Consider the following 25,166-nt stretch of genomic DNA (forward strand, 5'->3'; position numbering starts at 1 on the left):
TCATGCTCTGTCTCTCTCGCAAGAATAAACAAACACTAAAAAAAAAACAAAACAGAAAAAAGGTAGTTGTTCTTTGACTCAGTACACATAGTGAAAACACTGACAAAGTAATATCAGCTCTTCTTATTTTCCAAGGCTTTCCTAAAAATTGTGAGTAGATAAGCTTTTAGTCAACAGGCTCAGGGCCAAATGATTTGAATTTAGAATTTTTCAGATTGTAGGCAGCCCATGTTATTTAATACCCTTAGTGGGGTCTGTGGAACACCACATAATCAAATAATTGCTCCACATTTCTCTATGAGAAATAAATACACCAAAAGGTATGAAGCAGGACTACAGAAACATCACATCTGTTCAGGTCTTATTTGGTTATCAAATGAGTTTTGATGTTAAATTTAACAACAGTATCATCAACAAAATCTTTTAATTTTCGACTATTTATATCTCCAAATTGCAAATAAGGGGACATATGCTATAATCACCTGTGAGAAAACTAGCTTTTTTGTTACTCAAAAAAAAAAAAAGGAGATGGTGTCTATATGAATGCACCCAGGAACATTAAGAATGATGCAAAGACAGCTTTGAATTACCAGTTATTTAAAAAGTAAATCCTGTCCACATTTAATATTTTAAGAAGAGAAATAACATTAGATGTTTTTGGAGTATCAATGTACAATAAAAAAACACAAAGTGCAAGAACCTTCCCCCATCTCCAAGGCTCAAAGGACAGTTATCCAGCTGTAGTCTACTTTCCTGAATTTTCTTAGTTCTTTTTCTTCAGATTTTGACAACTGATGTAGAAGGTCTTCTCCCAAGTCTGTGTTATTTGTATCCTGGATCTTTTCAGTAAAATCATTTTCTTCATCTGAATCATCACTTTCTTTTCCTTCTTCCATATCTACGTCTTCAGGAATTTCTTCACCACTTTCGTTACAACAGAATAAAACAAAACAATTTAAACACACATTTTTCTAACTAAACAATAAGTTTCTAATTTAAGACACCTATGTAGAAATGTAACCATACAGGGAAAGTAAATGAAAAACCTTATTAAGTGCACTTTAAAAATGATGGGTTAGGGCGCCTGGGTGGCTCAGTTAGTTAAGCATCTGACTCTTGGGCTTAGGTCATGATCTCACGGTTCATGAGACTGAGCACCATGTTGGGTTCTACACTGACAGCACATAGCCTGCTCGGGGTTCTCTCTCTCTATGCCTCCCCTGCTCTCTCTTTCAAACAAACATGAAATTTTTTTAAAATAAATTACGGTTATTATAAAAAACAGGTGTGTAATTTTTAATCATAGATCAAATCCTTAAACCGTACACACATGAGGTCTTCCTGAAAATTATTTTCAATGTATTTTATTTACTTGGCTTAATCGTCATATATCCTTTAACTACATGTTAAAGCTTAAATAAAGAGAAATACAGCTGACCCTTGGAGAACATGGGTTTGGACTGCAGATCCATTTATACATGGATTTTTTTTTTTTTTTATGCAGTACAATACTGCAAATGTATTCTCTTATGATTTTCCTAATTTCTCTGGCTTATCTTACTGTAAGAATACAGTATACAACACATAAAATGTGTGTTAATTGACTGTTATTGGTAAGATTTCCAAGCACCAGTAGGCATTAGTTAAGTTTTATAGGAGTCAAAAGTTACACACAGATTTTTGACTGTGCAGGTCAGTGTCCTAACCCACACATGTTGAAGCCTCAAAGTGAAAGAACATTCTAATAAAGGCTAACATAACCATCTTGTTTCCCAAAACAATATCTAAACATATTTTAAAAACCGCTTTACCTCTTGGTCTCCTTAGACAGCAGCAATGAGCTTACAAACTTGGAGCACAGGAAGGAAGCAGATGGCAATACATGGGCTGGAGTATGAAGAAGCTAGAGTAAAAAAAACAAGAAAAATAGAGTTTCATTTAAAATGATTTAATGCCACCAGCTGAATGTAACAGGGTTTCTCCACAGAAAAACCAAACCAAAAAAAAAAATTTATTCCCGCCTTCCTATACTTAAGCGAACAATAATCTCTCCCCTCCTGTCAGGTCAGACCATAATAATCTGGAATTGCAAATTTATGTTATTGGTTTAGGTATTAAAACTGCACAGTATACAAATAATTATTCAAAAATTATGTTATAAACTGTATAAAAACTATAATTTAAGGTGCTTTAACGTATTTAATCTGTTTCATGTTGTGAATCACTTACCTCACTAATCGCAGGTATATTTTCTGTTAAGGGTAGTTGTACCAGTTCACTCTCGAAAGCCTCATTTATTTTTTCATCCTGCTGTTCCCTGTGCTTTCCCAATATGAAATAAAATGGGGTTGTTGGAAGACTTTCTTCTGCTAGTAGCTATAAAGATTTAAGACAAAGGGAAATTTCTTCAATAAAAAGAATTGCCTTTGACTCCATAAAAAAGTACTACAGAGTCGTAAAATGTCAAGGATGGAAAGAACTTTAAAAACTATCTAGCATGATTCTTACACTTTATAGGTAAAGCAACTGAGGTCTAGCAGCCCACTTACTATGGGAAAAGCTAACAGTGGACACCTGACAGAACAAAATACTTACCACTGTTTCTCCCCCAATGACAAATGACAGCAAATGGGTTTTCAAAAGGACATAAACCCACAGGAGAAAGAAAATGGGTAAATAACATGTTGGAAGGTGGAAAGCAGGTTCAAGAGTGATAAGTAATTTAGTAGACCCGAGAAAGAATCCTAAGCTGGCTGGGAAGCATTCTGATTTATATTGTGGAATCCTGCAAAGGCCCAGGAATTGGTGCTAACAAATAACCAGGGAGCCAGGCTGAATGTCTGCTTAGAGAGGACTCAGATTCCTAGATATTCTTTTGAGCCCCAGCAGAGGGCTGGAAGTACATTCTTGGGAGAGTGGAACAAAAGTATGACTTTAAACTGAACTGCTTGGTGGGGGCTGGTGGCAGTGTCGTCACAGCTGCAGGCAGTTGTACTTCACAGAACGTGCTTCCAGGTTGATATCCTCTAGGCAAGAACTTAGAAGAATTTTATCTGGGCAATCATAAAAAGACCTAAAAATAATGACTTTGGAGACTTTCTCAAAAATAGCCAGATGGTGGAGGCCAGCAGAGAAGTTCTACTTAGGCAAAGACCTTCCAAATGACTTTTTTGATCACTTTTAAATAAAAACAGCCAAGAAATCATCAGACTCTGATGAAAACCTCTGAAATGAAAGACACCAAAACAGATGGAAAACACACATATGCAGGATGTGGGAGTATGCGAAAGAGAAAAAAGCAGATAAGATGATAAAGATGAAGCAATCTCCCTGAAAGTAGAAAGAAAACAGGTAAAAAAATAAGAATATTAAAGCACCATTCGAGAAGGTCCAGCACTAAGTAACAAATAGACAAATTGAAGGCAAAGAAGGAATTCTTTCTTAGTCATTTCTTGGATTAAAACTCTCGAAGGGGCGGGGAACCTGAGTGGCTCTGTTGGTTAAGAATCTGACTTTGACTGCTCAGGTCATGATCTCAAGGTTCAGGAGTTTGAGTTCTGCATCAAACTGCGCTAACAGTGCAGATCCAGCTTTGGATCTCTTGTCTCCCTCTCTCTCTCTCAAAAATAAAAAACATTAAAAAAAACAGAACTCTCCACGGGGTTCCACATTTTACTTGGAAGAAAAGCCAAAGTCTCTTATTCATCAAGCCCTACTTTGCCCTACATAAAATGGCAAGCTGCACCCCACACCCATTTCTTCTTTTCCTCCATCCATAATTATCGCTTTTTTTAATGGCGGGGGAGGGGGGAGAGGTAGAGAGAGAGAGAAAGAGACTCTTAAGTAGGCTCCATGTTCAGAGGAGAGCCTGATGTGGGGCTCGATCCCACAACCCTGGGACCATAAACTGAGCTGGAATCAAGAGTTGGACACCAAACTGACTGCGCCACCCCGGCACCCTCTTACCACTTCTTAAAGTACTACATATTTTACTTATTTCATGCTTGTTGTATCTTGCTGCTAGAGTGTAAACACCATTAAGTTTAGAGACTTGAGTGTTTTGCTTACTGGTGTACTCCAATCATCTAGAACAGTTCCTGGCCTATACATATTCAACAATAACTTGTTGAACAAATTCAAGGAGTTTTCAGAGGAAAACAAAGCTAGTTTACAGACAAAGGAATAGGAATAAGAATGGTATTAGACTTCCAGTAACACCCAAAGCTATAAAATAGGACAATACCGCCAAAGCTCTAAGAGAAAATGATTTTCAACCTATTACTTTATAACTCAACCAACCACTCAAGTGGGAGAGAACAGAAACATTCCCAAACATCCAAGGTCTTAAATTTGCCTCCCACACACTAACAGAATGTGCTTCATCAAAGCAAAGGAGTGACCAAAGAAAGGGGAAAGCTATAAGATCTACTAGAGTAGAGGTAAAATGATTCCCCAAATGATGGTGAATGTAGATCCTATGACAACTACTGTGTAGCAAGTTTGTAAGTTTATAGAGCAATCAGTCCGGACTGAAGCAAATCACAGGCTCCTGGGAAATACTCAAGATTTGAAAGAATACTTAATATACCTGAAAATTCTGAGAGAATATTTATACAACTTGAGCAAATAGAAAACTATACAAATAAGAAGATAATCATTAACCCTAGAGAAAACAAAGTTGCAAATAAAAGAAAAATAATCTGTTGGTTACTACATGACTCAGCTGTGAATTGCTATTGGTTATAATGAATACTGACCTGATTTGTCTATACTGAGAAAACTGGGGAACAGGAAAGGTGTGTATGTTATGTACATGAGGGAAGTGGTGGTGTGAAAAAGAGTAACAACTTGATCAGTTAACAAATAATCTGAAAAATAAAGAATTAGTAACATAGACATGTTTCTTAGAGATAGGCAAATAAAAACTCCAGCTAGAAGAGTTGAAAGTGATGATCTTTGTGGGTGATGGCAGTGATGTTAACAAGTTTTCCTGAAAGTCTTGTATAACTATTTGACTCTTTAAATCACAAGCATATATTTTTGATATTTCTAAAATGTAGTTTTAATTTGTAAAGCAAATATAATCTCAAAAGAGGCCAAGTAGCTTACAAGTATATGTTTAATTCCACATTAGGGCAGGTGGAACATTCTTCTCATAGCTGAATTCAAACAGATAAGGTTATCTGTGTAGGGAGGCAATGTAGTCTGCACCATTAGTGGCTAAAACATACCTGTTTGCTTGTTGGTGTGAGTTTCTCTTCTGGAGACTTTGTACTGAATGTTAATAAAGTCTGAAAAGAGATTAATGATGCAAAAGCTAAATAAAAATTTGTTGTAGAGTTAAAAAATGAGGTCAATATTTCATCTTGATATGTTTATCTGCCCAAATAGAAAACTTCAAACATATTTAGTGACAAACTGCTGTGACAGTTAAGATTGTTCTGAGAAATCTTATTTAAGAACTGACTAGTAATGAAATAGAATTCAACTGATGGATCAACCAGAAGCCACACTTGTATTTAAAAAATATATATATCAACCACACTAATAGCTACCATTCAAAGGATTTTAGTTGTCTTCTGCCTTTCCACAGTCATGGAGATAATACAGACACTACTTAGAAGAATCTCAAAGGTACGGGGTAAAGTGGTGCTAATATACTTACACTAATAAGACTGCTGTGTGAAGCATAATGGATTCCTTCTTTTGGGAAGTAATCTTTTAATGAAACTGCTCCACCAGTTATGGGCTATTACTCTCAAATATCAAATCAGATGAAAATTATATATATAAAGTGGTTCCCTTTTTGAGGTGGGATGGTTACCTGTGATTTTGTTAGGAAGTAAAACTGGGATCTGTTCAGCCATTGGTAAGCTTCTGAGGTGAATGATTCAGGGACATCTCGTGGAACAAACACTCCCCACTGGACTTCCTCTCTGGAGATATTCTTTTGAATATACAATGGCCTTGGCTCACTAGGTTTAAATACAAACACTAGAGGGAAAAAACAAACAGACAATAACATTTTGCCTGCAAAGGTCAGTTCCAGCCTCAGGTTGGCAGATCACACTAATCCTGGGACTTACCCCATTGAGTAAATGGCCCAGGTCATGATTATTTTAGGCTCTGATTCAACAAATATCTACTGGGTGCCTGCTACGTGCCAAGAAGGTTAGGAATGAGGATATGAAGATAAAAAAAGAGGAAGAAGAATCCCCGTTCCAGAGACCAGGTCCTACTGCAGAAGGCAGACACCAAGATATTATTGCACTATTTTGTTGTAGGTACTAGAATAGGGATCTGTAGAAGTGTTTCAAGAGCATAGAGGAAGAATGATTAAAGCTTCCTGAAATGCTTCAGAGGGGCAAAATCAAGAAACTTTAACTCGAGAGAGGGCAATAGCACACCTCAGGCCAAATGGCCTAAAACAAACATTGGATTTAAAGGCAAGTCTAACTCAAATTATATTAAAGACGTTAAAAAGAAAATTTTGGTAAGAGATTTACTCGTGTTACAAAGTATGGTGTGTACTTACAGTCTGAACCCACTGAAGACCGAGAGATTGCAGCAATATTCTCTGAATTAGGATCAGGTTCCATAACTCTAACATTTAATTTTGCACTCCATTCCACTGGGGAAGGGGGGCAGAGCAGAAAAAGAGCAATTTACTTCTGAGAGTTACCAAAAGCTTTTTTTAGCCTGTTATTTAAAGTACATACTCAATTTTTACTGGGACAATCAATTCTATTATTCTTAAGAAGACGGATTTTACATTTCCAAATAACACATGGAAACAAACTGAAAATGTCTGTGGAAGGCTGCACTAAAGCTAGGGGCAGGAAGTGGAAAAACAAAGTACTCCTTCCACATACTATGACATGGTTATTATTTCAGTGCTTTACCGTAGCTGCTAAACGTGGGCAAAATGTTAACCAGAATCACTGTAGAGAATATAAAAAGAGACTGTCACATATGCTCATTACTAAGCAACCACCATGCCTTCCAAACATAGTCAACTGAGTAAAATACCAATGAATGAAATGAGTAGAAATAAGTAAGTCCACACTTGTTAGGAGGCTTGTGAAAGGGTACAAATTAAAGCTGTTAGGGATACTGCTTGTTAATGCACATTACAAATTAGCAGAAATATTCCTCACATTGTTATGAGGACAGATATCATGGAAGGCAACAGAAAATTATACATAGTAGAGAAAGGCCAGGATAATGGAAATCAATTTATGGCCAATTAGGCAGTTTATAAATAATAGTATGTCTATTATAGGCTTAGCCCTCCAAAATTTGGTGATATCACATGACATGTGACAAATCATATACTCTTTGGATAGAGACACGAAGATATGACCCAGAAGTCCTAAAATGCTGAAGTTTGATGGCCACTTGTTATATGCTTTGCCAAGTCACTTCATAGTAAAACAAGATCTTACATGCACAACTGAGCAGATTCCAACAGCAAAGAATGCCATTTTCAGTAGCACCAAGAAGATACTTTGAACAAGTCAATCTCCCAAAGCAAAGGTGCCTATATTAAAACCACAAGGAAGTTATCTGTCAGTTCCAGCACACCGAGTTTGGGATTGCAGACTTCTAGTATAATTTTACACAATGCAGATTTTTAGATAGACACATATTTTTGTTTACAACTATCCTGCAGGAAAAAGGGGCTAAAGAGAGCAAAAGGAAAGGTTTACTTAGCTCTTTTGTTTCTTTACAAACAGGTTTATGATCAATTTTTTTCTCTAATATGCTGCACAGTATAATTGACACATACTATAGACAACATGTATGTGAAATGTACAAAGGTATTTAACAAAACCCTTTTTTATGCTCGTTTAACGTAGAGGAAGAAACAATATGAATTCTGAAGGACGTTTTACAAAGCAAAATATGTTGGGAATTAAAAACTATTTTGTTCGCCATCTGCAAGTCTGTCCTCAAATGCCAGTTGCCTGAAGTAAAATCGCAGATAACTGATGCTTTTTCTTCTGCCCTTCTTAGATGCAACAAAGTTTCAGTACGACATTGTTTTTATGGGAAAACAGAAGATAAGGATTGTTTGGATCCACTGAGGGTTATCAGCTTCCATTATGTAGCACAACCATGAAAAGTATTTATTATAAAGAAAAAATTTCTGTAGGTCAAGAGTTAAATGTTAATCTGGATTTCAGAAAGGGGTAAAATCACAGCAAATGGTTCACATACCCAGAATTTTTAGCTTCCCAACACTTTAGTTTGCTGCTGACTCTCACTGACCCACAGACTACCTTTAGCAGAAGCATAAATTACCAATAATGTTTATGTGGAAAGACTCATTTAAGTTAAAGAAAAAAAAAATGATATACTCCCCAAATTATTTACCTTATTTTCCCAGCTCGTTGACAAAATGTACATTTAAGTTCCCATGTCTCTGAATCCCATATTGTAACTATTTCCTCAAAACTGACTGCTAGTAAAGAGCCATCTTCAGAGAAACAACAGTTAGTTGCTTGGTATTTGTGATAACTACCCACAAAGTCACAAGTCCAGCCAACAGCTTTTTCTGTGAAAACATAGATCATATAATTCAGAAGTGGTATAAATGCTAGATAATACTTTAAGGTAGTTATAAGCAATAAGGATTACAAAAGAAGCACAAAAAAACCACCTCCCTGAAACTTTAGAAATGCTACAAAGCTTGATTGGTTTGAAATTTATGCCCATTCCTGGAGATCCTGACCTCCCTCTAGTGGAACAGTGAAGGAACTGCCTTTTTTTTTTTTTTTAACTGTACCCTAACAAAAACAATCAGCACTTAATTAATCAAGACCCACAGCATTAAATAAGGTAGAAAATGTTCTTCCAGAATGGATACAACTCATGAAAGAGAAATATTTTAAAACATTTTTTAAATTATGCATTGATATACCTTATTTAATTAACTTACTGTATATATCAGAATCATCTGTTAATATCCATACTTTGAAGTGACCATCTTTACTAGATGTAACCAAGGTGGGGTTTTCAAATTTTTCTGCATTACAGAAACAGAGAGCTGTGATGTGGTCTTCATGTGGCATGTTAACCTTTGTATTAAGAACAAACCTAACAGAAAGGAAATCAATTTATTTTTACATCAGAACAATATGATATATACTGTCATGTAAGAATTTCTTATGGTACATCTTATAAGAGCATCTTTAGGAATGGGCAACTGACAATTATCATCTAGACAGACAATTGAGTGTTCTATCTCTAATGGCCACAAGACATAAAGAGTTCTAACACATTATCTTTGTCTGCATGTAACTTACACAATATAGAGATGATTATGTATACGGTCAACTTATGGTGAAAGCCTACTGCATTAACTCTGCAAGAAAACTGTACAGAACTCAGATGCCTTACTATCTACCTTTGAGAGAATAAGCAAAAAATGGAACGGCTATGAAAGCCCCTACTTGTGGCAAGAAAATACAGAAAGAGAACTACCTATTCAAACTTCCCTGGTCAGTATTCAATATTTACAGTCATAGAAAATACTTTTTCAAAGCCTGTTTCCAGCTTGACAGGGTGCTGCTATGAAAGATAATCTATGCTAGCACAGTGTACTTAAAAGAACATCAGGAGAAAACTGTCTTGTGATTTTTTAAAAGTCCATGTTATAAGAAGCATGACTAGTGACAATCTATTAATCCCTCCGGGCCTGTTTCCTCACCTGTAAAATGTAGAAAGTAAGTTTTTCTTTTTTTTTTTTTTTCATTTTTTTTTTTAAATGTTTGTTTATTTTTGAGACAGAGAGAGACAGAGCATGAACGGGGGAGGGTCAGAGAGAGAGGGAGACACAGAATCCGAAACAGGCTCCAGGCTCTAAGCTGTCAGCACAGAGCCCGATGCGGGGCTCGAACTCACAGACCATGAGATCGTGACCTGAGCCGAAGCCGGCCGCTTAACCAACTGAGCCACCCAGGCGCCCCGAAAGTAAGTTTTTCTTACAGTATTTCTGTGAAGATCGGTAGGACAAAAGCACTAAGCCTAATTCTTGGCACACACCAAGGACTTGATAAATGGCTACTATAATCAACGTATGAAACTAGTGAACCCATCTAATCAAAACATGCACCTTATACTACAATACACTTCTGCTGCCTACCACTGCCATTTTTTCCGAAGAAGGTAGCATAATGTTAATGAAAGAGCAAAGGAACTAAGAAATTTGGGTTCTAATTTTGGATCTGCTTGAAATTAGGTACTATGTCCTTGCGGTGTCACTTTTTCATGTTTCTTCATTTATGCATTGAGATGACATTAAAACTTGGAGGACACCAATACTTTCTCAAAGCAGAAAGCTTAAAGGCTTTATTTGGAGAATAACACCTCTCTCATTTCTCTAAATCTAAAATTTATCAAAATGAAACATTTTAAAGACCAATGAAACCATAAAATAAAAAGTCAAATATCTTCCATTCTGAAATAGCCACATAGGTAGTATTACCCTTGTGTTTTCTTATTATACATCCACAGTTTCATTTGTAATTCAAGCTCTGTTTCCTTTTCCTGACGTTGTTCCACTGTTGCAAGCCAGTTACCATAGCAGCCAAATGCAGCCTTTGTTAGCTCGATTTGGATCAGACCAGAATCATTGATATATTCTTGCTGTATAATATCTAACTGAAGGGTTAAAAAAAGAATCCAAAATGTTTATTAATGTAAACACATACATGTTCAAGTTTTTAAGGAATTACAGATAATTTCCAGGATCTATAGTAACAGGTTTTTAAAGGAAAAAAAGGAAATATTAGTTATGGATACCAAAACCGCCATTATTAAGCACATTATATAGCACCAGTTCAGTAGCATTATTATTATTCTCCAATGACCTTAAACTTTAGTGATGACCGACCCATTCACATGATACAACAGAACCTTTAGTTGATAATGTTTGTCTCTTGTTTCTATAAACAAAGAGCTTTACATAAAATCCCAATGTTAAATTCTGTATCATTAAAAATGAGAAGAGCAAAAATAAAACCTACAATTTTTAGGAAGTGAAGAAAGACAGCAACATTATAAGTAGACAGAATTTTATGTATGGTTGTTTCTTTTATCCCATTCCCTTGTCTATTTACTAAATATGGATCAAGTAACTATTATTTCCAGGCACTGTACTGGAAATGTACAAAGAAATAAATTTCCTTTCTTTAAAGGGTTTAAAGGCAGGGGAGTGATACAGATCAAGTGTATAGCCATTATGATAAATCTATAAAGGGTACCGTGGGGCACAAAGAAGTAGGAAGTCTGGATTGTGTTTATCAGGATTAATAAGCATCCCTTTTTACACCAAAAATTTGTGACACTTTACCACAGAGACATATTTGTATTTACAACCCTCATATTCTTATTTCTGTATTCTTGTGACTCAAAGGCACAGCTGTGTGTGAGAGATAGTTAGAATGCAGTCTGAAACAAAAATACGGAGCCAGCATAAGAGCTGACTTACATGTAGATTTAATTTGCAACCATGGCCTCATTAGAACCATGCTGTAAACAATTCAACTAAGTAACCACAGATAGTACTGATAATGTTGAACTAAACAAAGGCACAGAGTGTTTTTTAGAAGCTACTAAATAAGTTACTTGACCCTAGTGATGCTGTTGGAAACTTTCATTAGATTTAAGGCTAATTAATGAATCAAAATCTTACATTGTACAACTGCTTATCATGCTGGAGAGAATAAAACTGCAAATGGCCAGGTTTTCCATTTAAAACCAAAGCTTTAGTTCTGGGATCAACCATCAAACCGGTGAAGATATTACTGTCTGCAAAAGAAGTGACAAATAACAGTTAAACTCATACAAATATTCACACTTCTAAAATGTGCAGACCCATTGGGTTTTGCAATACCTTTCACTAGGCCTTGAATTACTGCAGAAGCCTCAAGGTTTCTGTGAATGACTATTATTTCTGTGGATAAAATAAATAAATAAATAAATAAAAAATCATAGATTGGTCAGAACTTCAAGGTAAAAAAAAAAAATCAATTGAATTTATGTCATTCTAAAATACACCAGAATATGAAACTGGTAAGTTCAATTTACTCAGAGTATTATTAGAAAGTCAAGAATTTATTTTGTGATTTAGCTAAAATACTAGAGTTGGGGAGAAGGAGTTTTTCTGGAGGCTTTAAGTTTTATCAATTGTGCATATGAATATATCAAGTGTTAATTCAGAAACTTACCCTAAAAGACACAATTTACCTTGAAACGAGTCACGGCACTAATAGATTGTTCACAGTTATGTTTTTTGAAGGGAAAGGAGGCAGTGAGCTCTGAGATCTACATTTAGGCTCCGTAGTAAGAGAATGCGCAAAAAGTTTTGGAGGCGTATGAGACTGCGCCACCCCTGTCAGAACGCACAGGACTCTTAACGCAGAGTGGCCACATGAGCATTTTTTGAAAGTGTCATTACATCTGTGAAAGCACAGATGCTCACTTTCTATGCCCACATCATCTCACATGTAAAGGTTTCGAAATAGAAGTGGTACAACAAGAACCAAATACACTTAGCTCTACATTTTCATAAAAATGATCCTGAAAATGTTGGATTCTGGTGGCATTCAGAGTCAAAAAGGGGGTAGAGAAAAAAGGAAGAATGGAAGAAAAAAATCCTCGTTAAATCCTATGCTACTCTTAATTAGACTCTAGATTTTCCATCCCTAGAGTTATAATTTAGGCATTATACAACCCCATCTCCTCACAACAAATTCAGACTTACTATTATCAGAGTGAGAAGTACAGAACAAATCCCCTGCTGGTGAGACTGAAATGTGTTCAATAGTAGCTCCTAAACGGGGGAGGAACTCCTTATTCTTCTCTGTTGCATCGCGCCACTCTACAAGGACAGATTCACGACCACCACTCAGCAGACTGGTGCCTTCTCATCCACCCACAGAAATGAAAAGCGAAGTGTTTGGGGGGGAAAAAAATCAAAAGAAAAATATAATCAACGTTTAAAATTTCCTTACCATGTTAGAGAAATACACTATTTTTAAAGATATGCAAACAAGTGTCTTCCTAGCTTTTAATAAACTTAAGATAACACACTTAATAATCACTGATCCTAGGATTTTCCTTTCCAACAATATCTGACTCGTTTGTTGCTGACCAGTTCTTCTGCCAATGAGGAAAAACTAAATGAAACAAACATCATCTAGGGCCAGATAGTTTCAATGACAAAATTTTCCAAACATTTAGGAAATAAACCAATTTTATGTTCTTCCAGGTAATAAAAAAGAGAACATTTCTCAACTTGTTTACAAGAACAGCATAACCCTTTACTAAAACTAATAAATTTTAAGAAAATTACAAGCCAATTTCATGACCGATGAAAATTCTCCAACAAAAATATCAGCAAGCAGAATCCAAGGATATGTTAAGAGGATAATATATTGCAAAGTTGAGTTTATTGTAAAAATGTGAGATTATTTTAACACTTGAGAAATAAGTGTAATCAATTCCTACTATGGGATAAAGAGAATAATCATGAGTATCTTAATAGATGTAGAAAAAGTAAATAAACTTCTACACCCATGATAAAATTTCTCAGCAATTTCAGTGCTCACACACAGTGTGACTGGGTGCAAAGCACCAGCCCAGTTTATACTGTTCATATTTGCCTGAACTTATAACCTGTTCTCAAAGCAACTAGAAGTTGTAGCTCATTTACACAGGCAACTAATTTTCTTTTTCTATTAATTCTCTTATACATATACAGGATCAATGCTGACATTTTACTGATAACCATATACCATTTTAACTATTCTCTCTTAGAAACAGTCACGTGGCTTATAATATAAAAACAAGAATTCAACTTTCTAATAAGCCTAGGTTAGTTGCCTACATCAAAGCATTGGTGCAGGGTAGGGTGCCCTATATTCTTTTCTTCCCTTTGAGTGCCAACTAGCCGAACTACTCCTTCTTCCCCAAGACCCATCTGAAAAGGCTAATCCTAAATGTTCCAAGGCTTAAGTAAAGCCACCACAGATAGCTGTGACTGCTAACTGCTGTGAGAGGTGGCAGACAAGATGCACAAGGTAACAAAATAGAGAAGAGTCGGTGACAATAAGTATTAACCGGTCTTGCCCCAGATTAGGGTAGAGGCCACAGCAAAGAAAATAGAAGTGAGGATGAAGGGCAGAAGAAATGACACTGCCTGGAACATGACATACATATGCACACACACATTCCACCCTAGTAGATCGCCTCATTCACATTCACATTTTAAATAATTCAGACCTTGTGTTCCATTTTAGCTACATGAGAGTTTGTGTAAATGAGCTACAACTCATCCAATATTTGAAAACATAAATTTTTGAATGAGACATAGGTCCAAATCCCACTTACCAGCTGTGTGACCTTAGGCAAGTTAGTTCTCAACTACAAATCTCACTTCCTTTACATGCAAAAGGAGAAAGACGATGCCTATGTCATGGCTTTAAGAATTAAATGAGGTAGTGCATGTAAAGCACTAGCATAATCATTTGCTCTGATAACCTACAGCTATTCTTACGAACAAGCACTTAACCTTGCAGACATACATTTTAAACAACTAATATGATTTAAATTTACACCTTTCAAACTATAAATGCAGTGAATACTGATCCACATACTTCAAAAGATTATTTTAATTATTAAACTTGCACTTACCTGTCACTGAAAAAGCCAAATCCATAACCATATCATGGTGCCAATGTAAACATGTGTATGTGTATTTCTTATCATCATCAAAATTCCTCCTATTGGAGAAAACCAAAATTGTTATTTTGACCAAAGGCATTAAGTCAGGAAAGTAATGGCATGCCAAATATAATGAACATAATATATGCCAAAAATAATAAATTATATTATTAAGCTTGTAGGTCTCAATGTGTAAAAATTACATTTTCTCTAACCAGAGTCACTTCTACAAACAATAGATCATGGTATCCTATTAGGTATATGCTCTTGTTACTTGTCTTTTCACTCAAAGCTTGATAAAAAAGTTCTCCTCAATAAAGCAATCAGAGACAAAATGGAATTAACTCCTCCTACAAGCTCAAGCTTACAAATTTTAAAATAGTAAGTCTATGCAATGAAGAGCACAGTAATACAAGAAACAGGGTACCAGCAAAGCCTAATCTCTATCACCAGTAATGGCTTTTCAGTACTATCCTTTTTTCCTGAACCCAGGGATAGCTCTGTTGTACAGGACTAATATAATATACACATTCACCATACTCTTCATGAGTCAACTGACCAAAGACGAATTTTGCCATCCTTGTGACCAGTTGCTATGCAATCTTCCTTTGGGTGACATGCTACACATGTGAAATTGTTCTTAGCATGTTTCTTATTTCTTGATGATGATAAAGTAAACCTAGAAGAAAAAAAAGTGTCCCTTATTAAAGTCTCTTGGTAAGTGGTAATGTAGTTAAAAAAAAAAAGGGGGGGGGGGCGGTGGGAGGAGTTTGTCCCTTATTAACCAAACTGGAGAATTCTCAAAATTCACTGAATACAAATACAGGATTAAAAAAAAATATACTGTGTCTAAGAATCACGAATTTGCAAACACTTACGCAGTATAAACTTCACATGACTAATATTCTACCATGATAACTTGGCTACAGAGGCCACTGACTCTGAAATAAAGCCAAGACAGTCTTCTTAGTGGCTTTTGCTCGAGCCAAGTTTGTTCAAATTTCTTGTCAATTGAAGCTAAGTTTTAACATTAGGTATGAACAAGCCTAATAAATTATATCTGTGACAACTGGCTAATGTATCCAAAGGTATCAGGATCCTTATTATACTGCAAAGAAAAACAAATGTTAATCCTGACAGGGTAAAAGGGAAGAGGGGAGTGTCACTTGAGGAGTCACCATGCGTGCTTCGCACTAGTCTCCTTAAATATGTTATTTTATTCATCTTTACAACTCTGTTAGATAGGTATTATGCCTATTTTAAATATATGCTAATTTGAGGTACAGTGAGATTGCAGAAACTAAATTTGACTCATTTTTTTTTCAAAAAAAATTTTTTTAATGTTTATTTATTTTTGAGACAGAGAGAGACAGAGCATGAACAGGGGAGGGGCAGAGAGAGAGGGAGACACAGAATCGGAAGCAGGCTCCAGGCTCTGAGCTGTCAGCACAGAGCCCGACGCGGGGCTTGAACTCACGGACCGAGAGATCGTGACCTGAGCTGAAGTCGGACGCTCAACCGACTGAGCCACCCAGGTGCCCCGACTCATTTTAAACCCAGGTATCTCAAAGCCTATATTTACTCCAAAGCCCCAAAGCTGGCCAATAAGCATCACCACCTGGGGTAGCCTTTTCCAACTACATCCAATTTTGACATCGTGTATGAACACCAGAATCTAAGGGGACAAAGAGTTTTGGCTGGACAAAGCTCCCTAGGTGTTTGTGACTAATGATTGATTCTCTCAACCGCATGCATTGTTGTGTTAAAAACTCTACCTCTAAATCCAGTGGTTTCACAATCACTTGCAACAGGAAACTAGACACAACTCTGGATCACAGGTATGAAGATGAAATAAAATTGCAACAAATTTGAGTAAATAAAATGATCAAAAAGGAATTCTTACCTTGATGTTGTTTTCTTTTTGAAAAAATAAACAGACAAGTAAAAGTCCCGTACTGCAGCAACATATTCCCCCTGGTATTTCAAAGAGAAGATAACATTCACAAATATACGCAACACTCTTTAAGAAGAAACGTTCTCATCACAAAAGTTAACACAATTAACAATTTTTTTTTTTTTTTTTGCAGATTGAGTATATCAATATAAAATGATATAGGTAGCTATGGAAAGGATACTCCTGTTAAAATAATCATAGAAAATTAAAAGACAAACTTAGGTACTATATCTGAAAACTAAACTCTCTAGCTTTAAGAATAATGACTTGAAATTTTCCCATTAAGACATAATTTACATACAATACAATGTCTGACATGTATATATCCATGTAACCACCACCACCACAATCAAGAAATCAAGATTTAGAACATTTTCTTCACCTCAAAAATGCTTCCTTGCTCCTCTTTTTAGTCATTTCCCAATGGTCCTGCCCCTGCCAGCAACCAGTGATTTCTATCACCACAGTTTACCTGTCTGTTCCAGAACATCATATAAACAGAATGGTTCAGTATATACTTTTTGTGTCTGAACTCTAGTTCAAAATCACCCTTTTGAGATTCATTCATGCTCTTTTCTGTGTCATTCGTTTCTCTTATTATGAAGCAGAATTCCAATAAATTAATACATATCACAAATTATTCTCTTGAGGAACATTAGGGTTTCCACTTTGGAGCTACTATGAATACTAATCATTCTTGTACAGGTCATTTTATGGTCATGTTCTCATTTCTCTACCAAGGAGTGTAACTTCTGGCTCATGGTAAGGACAGATGTTTATCTTTGTTCCATATATTCCCAATGCTCAGTACTGTCAGTCTTTAACGTTACGTTCCTCCACCATAAGAAATTAAACCTTTTGAGAACAATGCCAAAATAATGCTATAAACTTAGATTATAGAAACATGCCACCACAATGTCATCTAGGGGCTTTTGGTGGTACCTGATTTTAAAATAAAAAAGTTAGTTATAGGGTTAGTAATAGGGAAATAGTTATAGGTTAGTAATAGGGAAAGGTGAAATAAATCATGGTATAAACATAACAGAGTTATTATTTCTGATGAACATTTAAGTATACATTCATGCTGCAATGTCAGGTGGAAAAAAAGGTAAAGAGTCTTCAGATCCTAACTGAGTTTGAGAAAAATTATTTTATGAATGTTTAGGAAAAAGTCTAGGAAGACATTCCCCAAATATCACTGGTAAGATTTAATTTCTCCACTTTATTTTTAACTTGCAAATTTTCTATAATGGGCACACTGATTATGGACAGGAAGACATAATTTTCTAAAGACACAGTCCAAAATGAAAGGATTTGAGTAGCTTTTACATGAGGCAGGCTAAGAAAGAATACAAATGCCAAAATATTGGTATTTTTTGAACAATTAGAGGATTTACAAGAGCAATAGGTATACACAAAATTAAGTATCCTAAAAACTCTATACCAAAAATAAATGCTAAAGCAACGGAACAAACTTCTTCGCTAACAAAAATACTATAACTCAAGGCAACATTCAATCACTGGCATATAAAATGCTCAGAGCAAACATTGCTGAAAAGAGATTTTATGTACAAAATAGGAAACTAAAATTTTACCTCATTTCCAAAGGCAATGCACTTGGGTGACTGGTTTATATAATCCAAAACAAAGGAGAGCTCCTTCGCTTCTATCTCTTGGCTTGATGATTTTGGCAGTTTCACTGAAACCAGCTGAAATACATCTAGCCAAAGGAAGCTATATTAATATAAAGCTTCTCTAGAGAAAATGAACATGTGCACTTAACAGGAAACTGTTAATTAGTATTCTAGATACATTTGATGCCAAGATAATAATTCTAGGCCATCTTGAACAAAATGTACCTTCACCCTGGACTGTTCATTTGAATATACAAGTTCTGAATGGCAGTCTAATTTCACAACTCGTATACATACATGCTCTCTCTAAATAGAAATACAAAACAATTTAGCTTACTGGTGCATTCTGTCTTCCAAAGTATTAGGCTGACCTTTACAATGGATATAGTATATCACTGAACTGAGCAGCCAAAGGCAACAAACCAGCCGAGAGCTTTCAGAAATGCGATGTGCTTGCCACATATTTATAGGATAAATCTCTTCTAGAATATTGACATGCTGTTCTCTTTATATCCCATTTTAAAAAAACTCACAAGTGAATATAGCTATATTTTACTATGTATGCTATTTCCTTATCCTCTCAGACATTATAATGAATATGAAATTCTGTAACACATTGATTTACCATTTTCCCATTTTCCAGCCTGTTTAGTATTTGCTTTGAACTCTTGATTCTTCTAGCCTTCTCAGTCATCACAAACTTCACATCCCCAAACCCTGTACATTTGATTTTTTTTTTTTTAGTCTTCCCCTCTGCCCACTGCAGGAAGTGGCACCACCATTTACCAAGTTGCTTAGACTAAATCCTTGAGTTATCTTTGAATTCTCTCTCATATTCCATATTCAAACCATTAGTAAATCTTGTTGGCTGTCTCTTCCAAAGATACCCAGAACTCAATCATTTCTTATCATCTAACTGGTAAGAGGTACCTCTTAACTGTAGCCTGTACTTCTATCCTTGTCCCTCTTTAGTCTATTCTCAATAAGCCAGTGAATCTACTACAATTAACATTTCACTTTTCTGCTCAAAACTCTTCAATGGCTTTTTATCTACTCAGAATAAAAACCAAAGTCCTTTCAATGGCATACAAGGCTGTATATTATCTACTCTTCTTTGGATTACTCCAATCCAACCTCCCTCCTAGTCCTCAAACATGTCAGAAATGCTATAGAATATGCTTCCCCAATATGACCATGCGGCTTATTCTTCTCAGAACCTTCCCTGACCACTTATTTAACTAGGTATTTCTCCAATGTTGCCTATTCCCCTCCCCTGCTATATTTTTCTCTAAAACATCTTTCACCTTCTTATATCTTATGACTGATTTGTCTGCTAGATCAGACTAGCAGACTGTTGAGATGGTCCGTTTTATTCTCTCCAACAGAATAGAATGTGGCACATAGGTTTTCAGTTAGACACTAAATGAATTACATATAGTCAAAAAATGATACTATAAAAGATGACATGTAAATAATTTATTTTTAAACCAGAAGCACACTTCAATATGATTTATACAATTTCCTAACAGAGACTGGTTTTGCATTGTGGAACAAAGATGAAACAAATGAAGAATATGAATTTAAATCTATTCTATGAAATGCTAGTTCAAGCCCGGTTCACAATTTTATCTAACAGCTAACTAGATTTTCATATTCTGAGTGCTCATGATATGGGCCAAGTACTGGAGAGTAACATTAATCCCACTATAAACAGAATTCCAATTAGATTATAGCATCTGGTTTACTCCAAAAGGCAAATGCCAAGGTCTTCACTTTAGATCAGTATTCTACCCTGGTTTGCACATTGGACTTAAACTAGGGAATTTTCAAGTAAACAGGCCCCACCACAGAGAATCTTAAAATTTTAAATTCTTTGCAGTGATTCTAATGTACAGCCAGTGTTAAGAACTGCTGATTTCACTGATACGGATAGCAAGTTTTGCTACAACTATTAGCAACTACTCTTGCAATTGAGAATCACAGTGTTAGTATACAGAGTGGTTACCAACTGTGAGTGATGAGTATAAACACCCGGGGAAATATAAAAATGTAGATTCCTAGACTAAATCTCACAACTAGTGCATCAATGGTCAGTTAGGGAGATTAGGAACCTACATTTTTAGTAAGGATGTGAATACACCTTAAGAATCCACACGCTCTTCTATAAAACAGAGCTTAAATACTGAAGAGTTTTATCTAAAATAGTCAACTAGGAGACTTAATTATTTTAAGAAATGTTGCCATTTCCAGAACATTTTTTGGAATACTTTAGAGGTTGTTTATGGGCTAACAAAACTAAACTTACTGCTTTTATTCTTTCACATTTCTGACAGATAAATATTAATCATTAACAGACTTCATTCACTAAATGATTTTTAGCTTAAAAACAGATTTAACTTTCAGTTTTAATAAAAGTCCATGATAGAAAACAATCTGCCAATTTTTCCCAGCCAAAACAACACACAAAACCAATCCTCCCCTCAAACCCCCCCCCCCCCCCCCCAAAACAACAAAAATACACCGTGGAAAGGATTCACTTAGCTAATGAGCCATGAGGCTGTGTAGCAGACTGCTCAGTAATTACCTTAAAGCTGCTTTCATCTTTGAATTCTGTATACAGCTATACTTTAGAGAGAACACCAGAGGTGCAGCAACCTTCTTGAATTCTGATATTACAAAAATTCTTTGGATATATCCCTCATGTCAATGTTCTGATGTATCAAATTCTCTGCTATAGGGTAATTATTTGTGACCACTAAAGATATTCCAGAAATTCATAAAATGCTCTGAAACATGGCAATTTCAATGAAATATGTTCCAATAATAAAAATGTAATTAATAATTTAATCACACTATTACCTCTTAATATCAAACTGTTTTCTATACCATTTCTGAACAGATTCAGGGTCAAAGGGGTGTTCAATAATGGGTAAAATTATAGTGATACTTGAGAATGACAGATTAAGTTCAGTAGAAAGATAAACTCTAGTCCACCTCTGCAACACAGCTTTGAACTCTGAGCTCTGCAGTCTATTATTACAACTATATATTAAGTAATCATTCCCTATGTATTTCACAACTGGTATGAGGCTTCCCCAAAATAAATCCAATAACAACAGAAGGAACTGAAATGCCAGCTCCAAAAACTGTTAACTTCAGACTAAAACCAAGATGTTAACTTTTGAGAAACTATGGAAACAGTAAACCCATGCTATATAAAACAAAATAAGTTAATTATACTATACCTGGTTTTTCTTTATTTATTATAACAAAGACAGAATCCTCAGCACTGGGTAGAGTAAAGAGGGCATGAAGTTTAAGCCCTACTACGAAAGTCTGAAAGATAAAAAGCACCATATTATTTATCACCTGTCCTCCCCACCCCCCAAACTTACGTTCCATAAAGGGCAGGGATTTTTTTTTTTTTAACCCATTTTGCTCACTGCTGTATCCCAACGTCAGAAGAGTATGTGGTGTATAGAATATACTCAATATGTATTTGTTGAATACATTTTCAATTAATACATATAGATCCACATGTGTCTTTTAAATGGTACTATGGTATTCTAATGAATGAATATAAAATTTTAACTGACCTCAAGATCATATTCAATTTCTTTCTTCTGTAAACAATGCTGTAATAACTACACATACATGTCGTTATTTCAACAAGAAATTCCTAACAAGTGAGATGCTGGAATAAAGTTATTTTTTCATTATCAGTTGTACTCTGATTATGTACAAAAGTATCTGTTTCTCTGCACTTTACCTATTACTAGTGTTTTGTTTTTTTTTTTTTTTTTTTGCAGTCTCCAATTTGGAACTGATAGGGAAAAATGCTGTGTCATTTTTTATTTATGAGATTAAACACCTCTTCACATTTACTGGCTATTTGTTATTTTTTTTCCTGGGAGTTACATATTCTTACCCTATGCCAATTTTTTTCCCACTGAGTTATTAGTTTTTCCTTATTGATTTTGGGAATTTTCTGTATTTTAGGGATAATATCTCTTGTAAATATTTTCTTCCAATTTTATTACTCATCTTTTCATTGAAAGTTTAAAATTTTCAAACAGTCCAATTTCTTTTATGGTGTGACTTTTACAACTTGTTTAAAAGGCTATTAGGCCTTCTAAAAAAAAACAATGTGTCTGTCATTACATTATGTTGCCATTCCTTTTCAAAAGATAAAAATGGAAGATCAATCCACGTACCTTTATTAAAATGCCATCTACATAGTCCCACAGTTTAACTGTGCCATCAAAGGAACAAGAATACAACTAAAAGGGTAAAAATAGTACAGAATTTATTACAAAATACAACTTCATTAAGATATTAAACAAATAATTAAGCAATACAGATGGCATTTTCTGTTCATTAAATCCTTAGCTTTAAAGAGGTAGAGTCACTTACTCCTATTATTTTTTAAAATAGAAAATCTAATCAGAGCTCTGTGAAGTAATTTCAAGTTTTAATTAAAATGAGGGGGAAAAAGTCAATCCTCTATCTTCAAGAAGATGGTAAGTTCTTGAGCTATGAAAATACTTAAGAGCTTGTCTAGAGCCCAGTCCTCTCTTATTAGCAAAACCACTTTCATCTTACATACATTAAAGGACTGCTTCTCAAATGATCTGAGAATGTCCTCTTATAAAAAAAAAAAAAAAAAAAAAAAATCCAACACACTAAAGACCAATACTTTTGTAAACTACAATTAAGTTATCATGCACTCGAATGCTGTGGCAATGTCACAGTGCTCTACAGTTCTGGGTCATTCAATTCCCACACTTATCTCATTGCAGAATGGTAACCAACCATTTGTGGCACTGGTTTGTGCACCACACTTTGGTAGCACCAGAAGGCCTTAATAGCATGTATTTTTAGCTTTGTCCCAGAGGACTTAATTTTACTAAGGCTACACTGGATTACTTGTTGCCATTACGGTGAAAATACATCACTTAGAACATTTATAAAGAATTTTAAGTTTTCTGAAAGCGGCAATTTTAAGATTTCTGCCAATGAGGACATGGAATCAGAGAACAGAAAATGGTATCATCTATTCAAGTAAAAGAATTATGTCATGTAGAAAATATACATCACAATTACTACATATAAAGAAAGGATCATGAAAAAGGATTAGTAAAACATAACAACCAACCATACAATCACTGTCAAAACACAATGGTTAACACACAAATCCTATGACTCTGAAGTGCAGAGAATCTGCACTCCTCATCACCTCAACCAAACCTTTCAATAAAAGCATTCTCTAACTTTATTAACTTTCAGTCACGTGAATAGATCTTTTATGCAATGATACATGGTTTTTGTTTGGCTACAAAACGTAGTCATACCGACTTCACAAATTCCAGTTTTAATGAAAGGATACTGCTGCTAAGAAAAACATCCAAGTGCTACACATAACAATGAACTGTTCTGTTAAACCCTCAGAGGACAGCAAGGAAAGTAAACTGTGCTTGCACTCTGCAGAAAAGCTACTTAACTTTGACTTTCATGTAGTAGCTCATTTAATTTTTGAAAGAAAAGATCCCTGTTACGTTAGGCCCGACTTCTTTGTGATAACAACACAGTGAATGGCGATACAAATAAACCCATTCTTGTATCAAGCAATAACTTCCATGTTGGCAGTAAGTAATCTAGAAAAATGGAACTTGATAAAAAACTAGAGCAAGAGAGGGGTGCCTGGGTAGCTCAGTCAGTTAAGCATCCAACTCTTGATTTCAGCTCAGGTCATGATCTCATCATTTGAGAGATTGAGCCCTGCATCGAGCTCTACACTGACAGTGTGGACCCTGCTTGGGATTCTCTCTCTCCCTCTCCCTCTCACTGCCCCTTCCCCATTCATGCTCTTTCTCTCTCTCTCTCTCTAAAATAAATAATTAAAAAAACAAAACAAACTAGAGCACGAGTCAACCATTTTTGAGATGTCTTTAGTGGTTGCTGAAATTTAAGAACAGAATTAAAATGACATTATTTCTGAATTCTGAGCTGCTTTGTGGGGTGAGTGGGAAGGTCTGGACTAAATTAGATTCCCAAGTTTGCCCTGAAATTAACTGGTCCATCCACTGACTAATCCTTCTTGTCCAGCACTGGCCTTAAGATAACATCTGCACCAACACTAAAGAGCCTCATATGTAAAGGAAAAGATCTAAAACATCAATACCTCTTGGCCAGCATTTTGAAAAATGGGTTCCAGAAACCAAGGGGTTAAGGACATTTAAGCTTGAGAAACACCAAACAGTATGCACCCTTTTTGGATATTTGTAATGCATATAAAAGTATTTGAGAAGATCTACAACCAAGAAATTCATCTAACTGTGCCTAACCTTCAATTTCAGTAACTCACACAGCCAAGAATGTTTTCTTTCAAGCAACATCTATTAGCATTCTCTGGAATAAATGGTTTTACAGAATACAGCATGGGCAATGTAGATCTAGGCTGTGACCCTATTTTAATAACTAAAAATGTTAAAAAGTACCCTGAATCAAAAAAAATCAACATATAGGTTTCTGCTGCTACCTGAAAGTAGAGTAATTCTATGAAACCTTTCATAGAAAGGTGGAAATGGTGTAAAACAAAGAAGCAATTACCATTAATTTATACAAACAATTTTGAGCATTCCCACATCCAAAGAATAACCTCTCTTAGGCTTTTCTGATACTTTGGGATTCATCTTGCTAATGGATGTACAACATATATTGAGATAAAGCACAGATGATCATAGCTTAAAGCTATGGTAGCTTGATGCTGAGCAGTTCCTGGGGAAGGAGCCTGGTGGGGCCACTCTCACTGCCAGGGGTGCGTGCTGCCTCTACATCACCCTGCTGCA

At 35.5% G+C, this 25,166-nt stretch overlaps 1 protein-coding gene across 2 annotated transcripts in view; it reads right to left on the minus strand.

The window, feature by feature from the left end:
* Positions 1-586: 586 nt before the first annotated feature.
* The window catches only part of WDR75 (WD repeat domain 75), a 30,855-nt gene continuing 6,275 nt past the window's right edge, over positions 587-25,166 (minus strand). Inside the window, exons 3-22 of one of the 2 annotated variants that reach the window (XM_019461941.2) lie at positions 24,999-25,161; positions 22,533-22,598; positions 21,564-21,654; positions 18,280-18,404; positions 16,634-16,704; positions 15,290-15,409; positions 14,701-14,789; positions 12,770-12,928; positions 11,900-11,959; positions 11,699-11,814; positions 10,490-10,665; positions 8,942-9,099; positions 8,377-8,557; positions 7,446-7,540; positions 6,536-6,631; positions 5,825-5,994; positions 5,232-5,291; positions 2,230-2,376; positions 1,812-1,903; positions 587-924 (exon numbers count right to left, since the gene is read on the minus strand). In XM_019461941.2, the coding sequence (XP_019317486.2) occupies positions 720-924; positions 1,812-1,903; positions 2,230-2,376; positions 5,232-5,291; positions 5,825-5,994; positions 6,536-6,631; positions 7,446-7,540; positions 8,377-8,557; positions 8,942-9,099; positions 10,490-10,665; positions 11,699-11,814; positions 11,900-11,959; positions 12,770-12,928; positions 14,701-14,789; positions 15,290-15,409; positions 16,634-16,704; positions 18,280-18,404; positions 21,564-21,654; positions 22,533-22,598; positions 24,999-25,010 (2,289 nt within the window). In that variant the 5' untranslated portion in view covers positions 25,011-25,161 and the 3' untranslated portion in view covers positions 587-719. The remainder of the gene's footprint in view (positions 925-1,811; positions 1,904-2,229; positions 2,377-5,231; positions 5,292-5,824; positions 5,995-6,535; positions 6,632-7,445; positions 7,541-8,376; positions 8,558-8,941; positions 9,100-10,489; positions 10,666-11,698; positions 11,815-11,899; positions 11,960-12,769; positions 12,929-14,700; positions 14,790-15,289; positions 15,410-16,633; positions 16,705-18,279; positions 18,405-21,563; positions 21,655-22,532; positions 22,599-24,998; positions 25,162-25,166) is intronic. The other variant, XM_019461940.2, reaches the window with a different exon arrangement.

This window comes from Panthera pardus, unplaced genomic scaffold (assembly GCF_024362965.1).
Source record: "Panthera pardus isolate Hobbes unplaced genomic scaffold, ASM2436296v1 HiC_scaffold_10, whole genome shotgun sequence".
NCBI classification, from domain to species: Eukaryota; Metazoa; Chordata; class Mammalia; order Carnivora; family Felidae; genus Panthera; species Panthera pardus.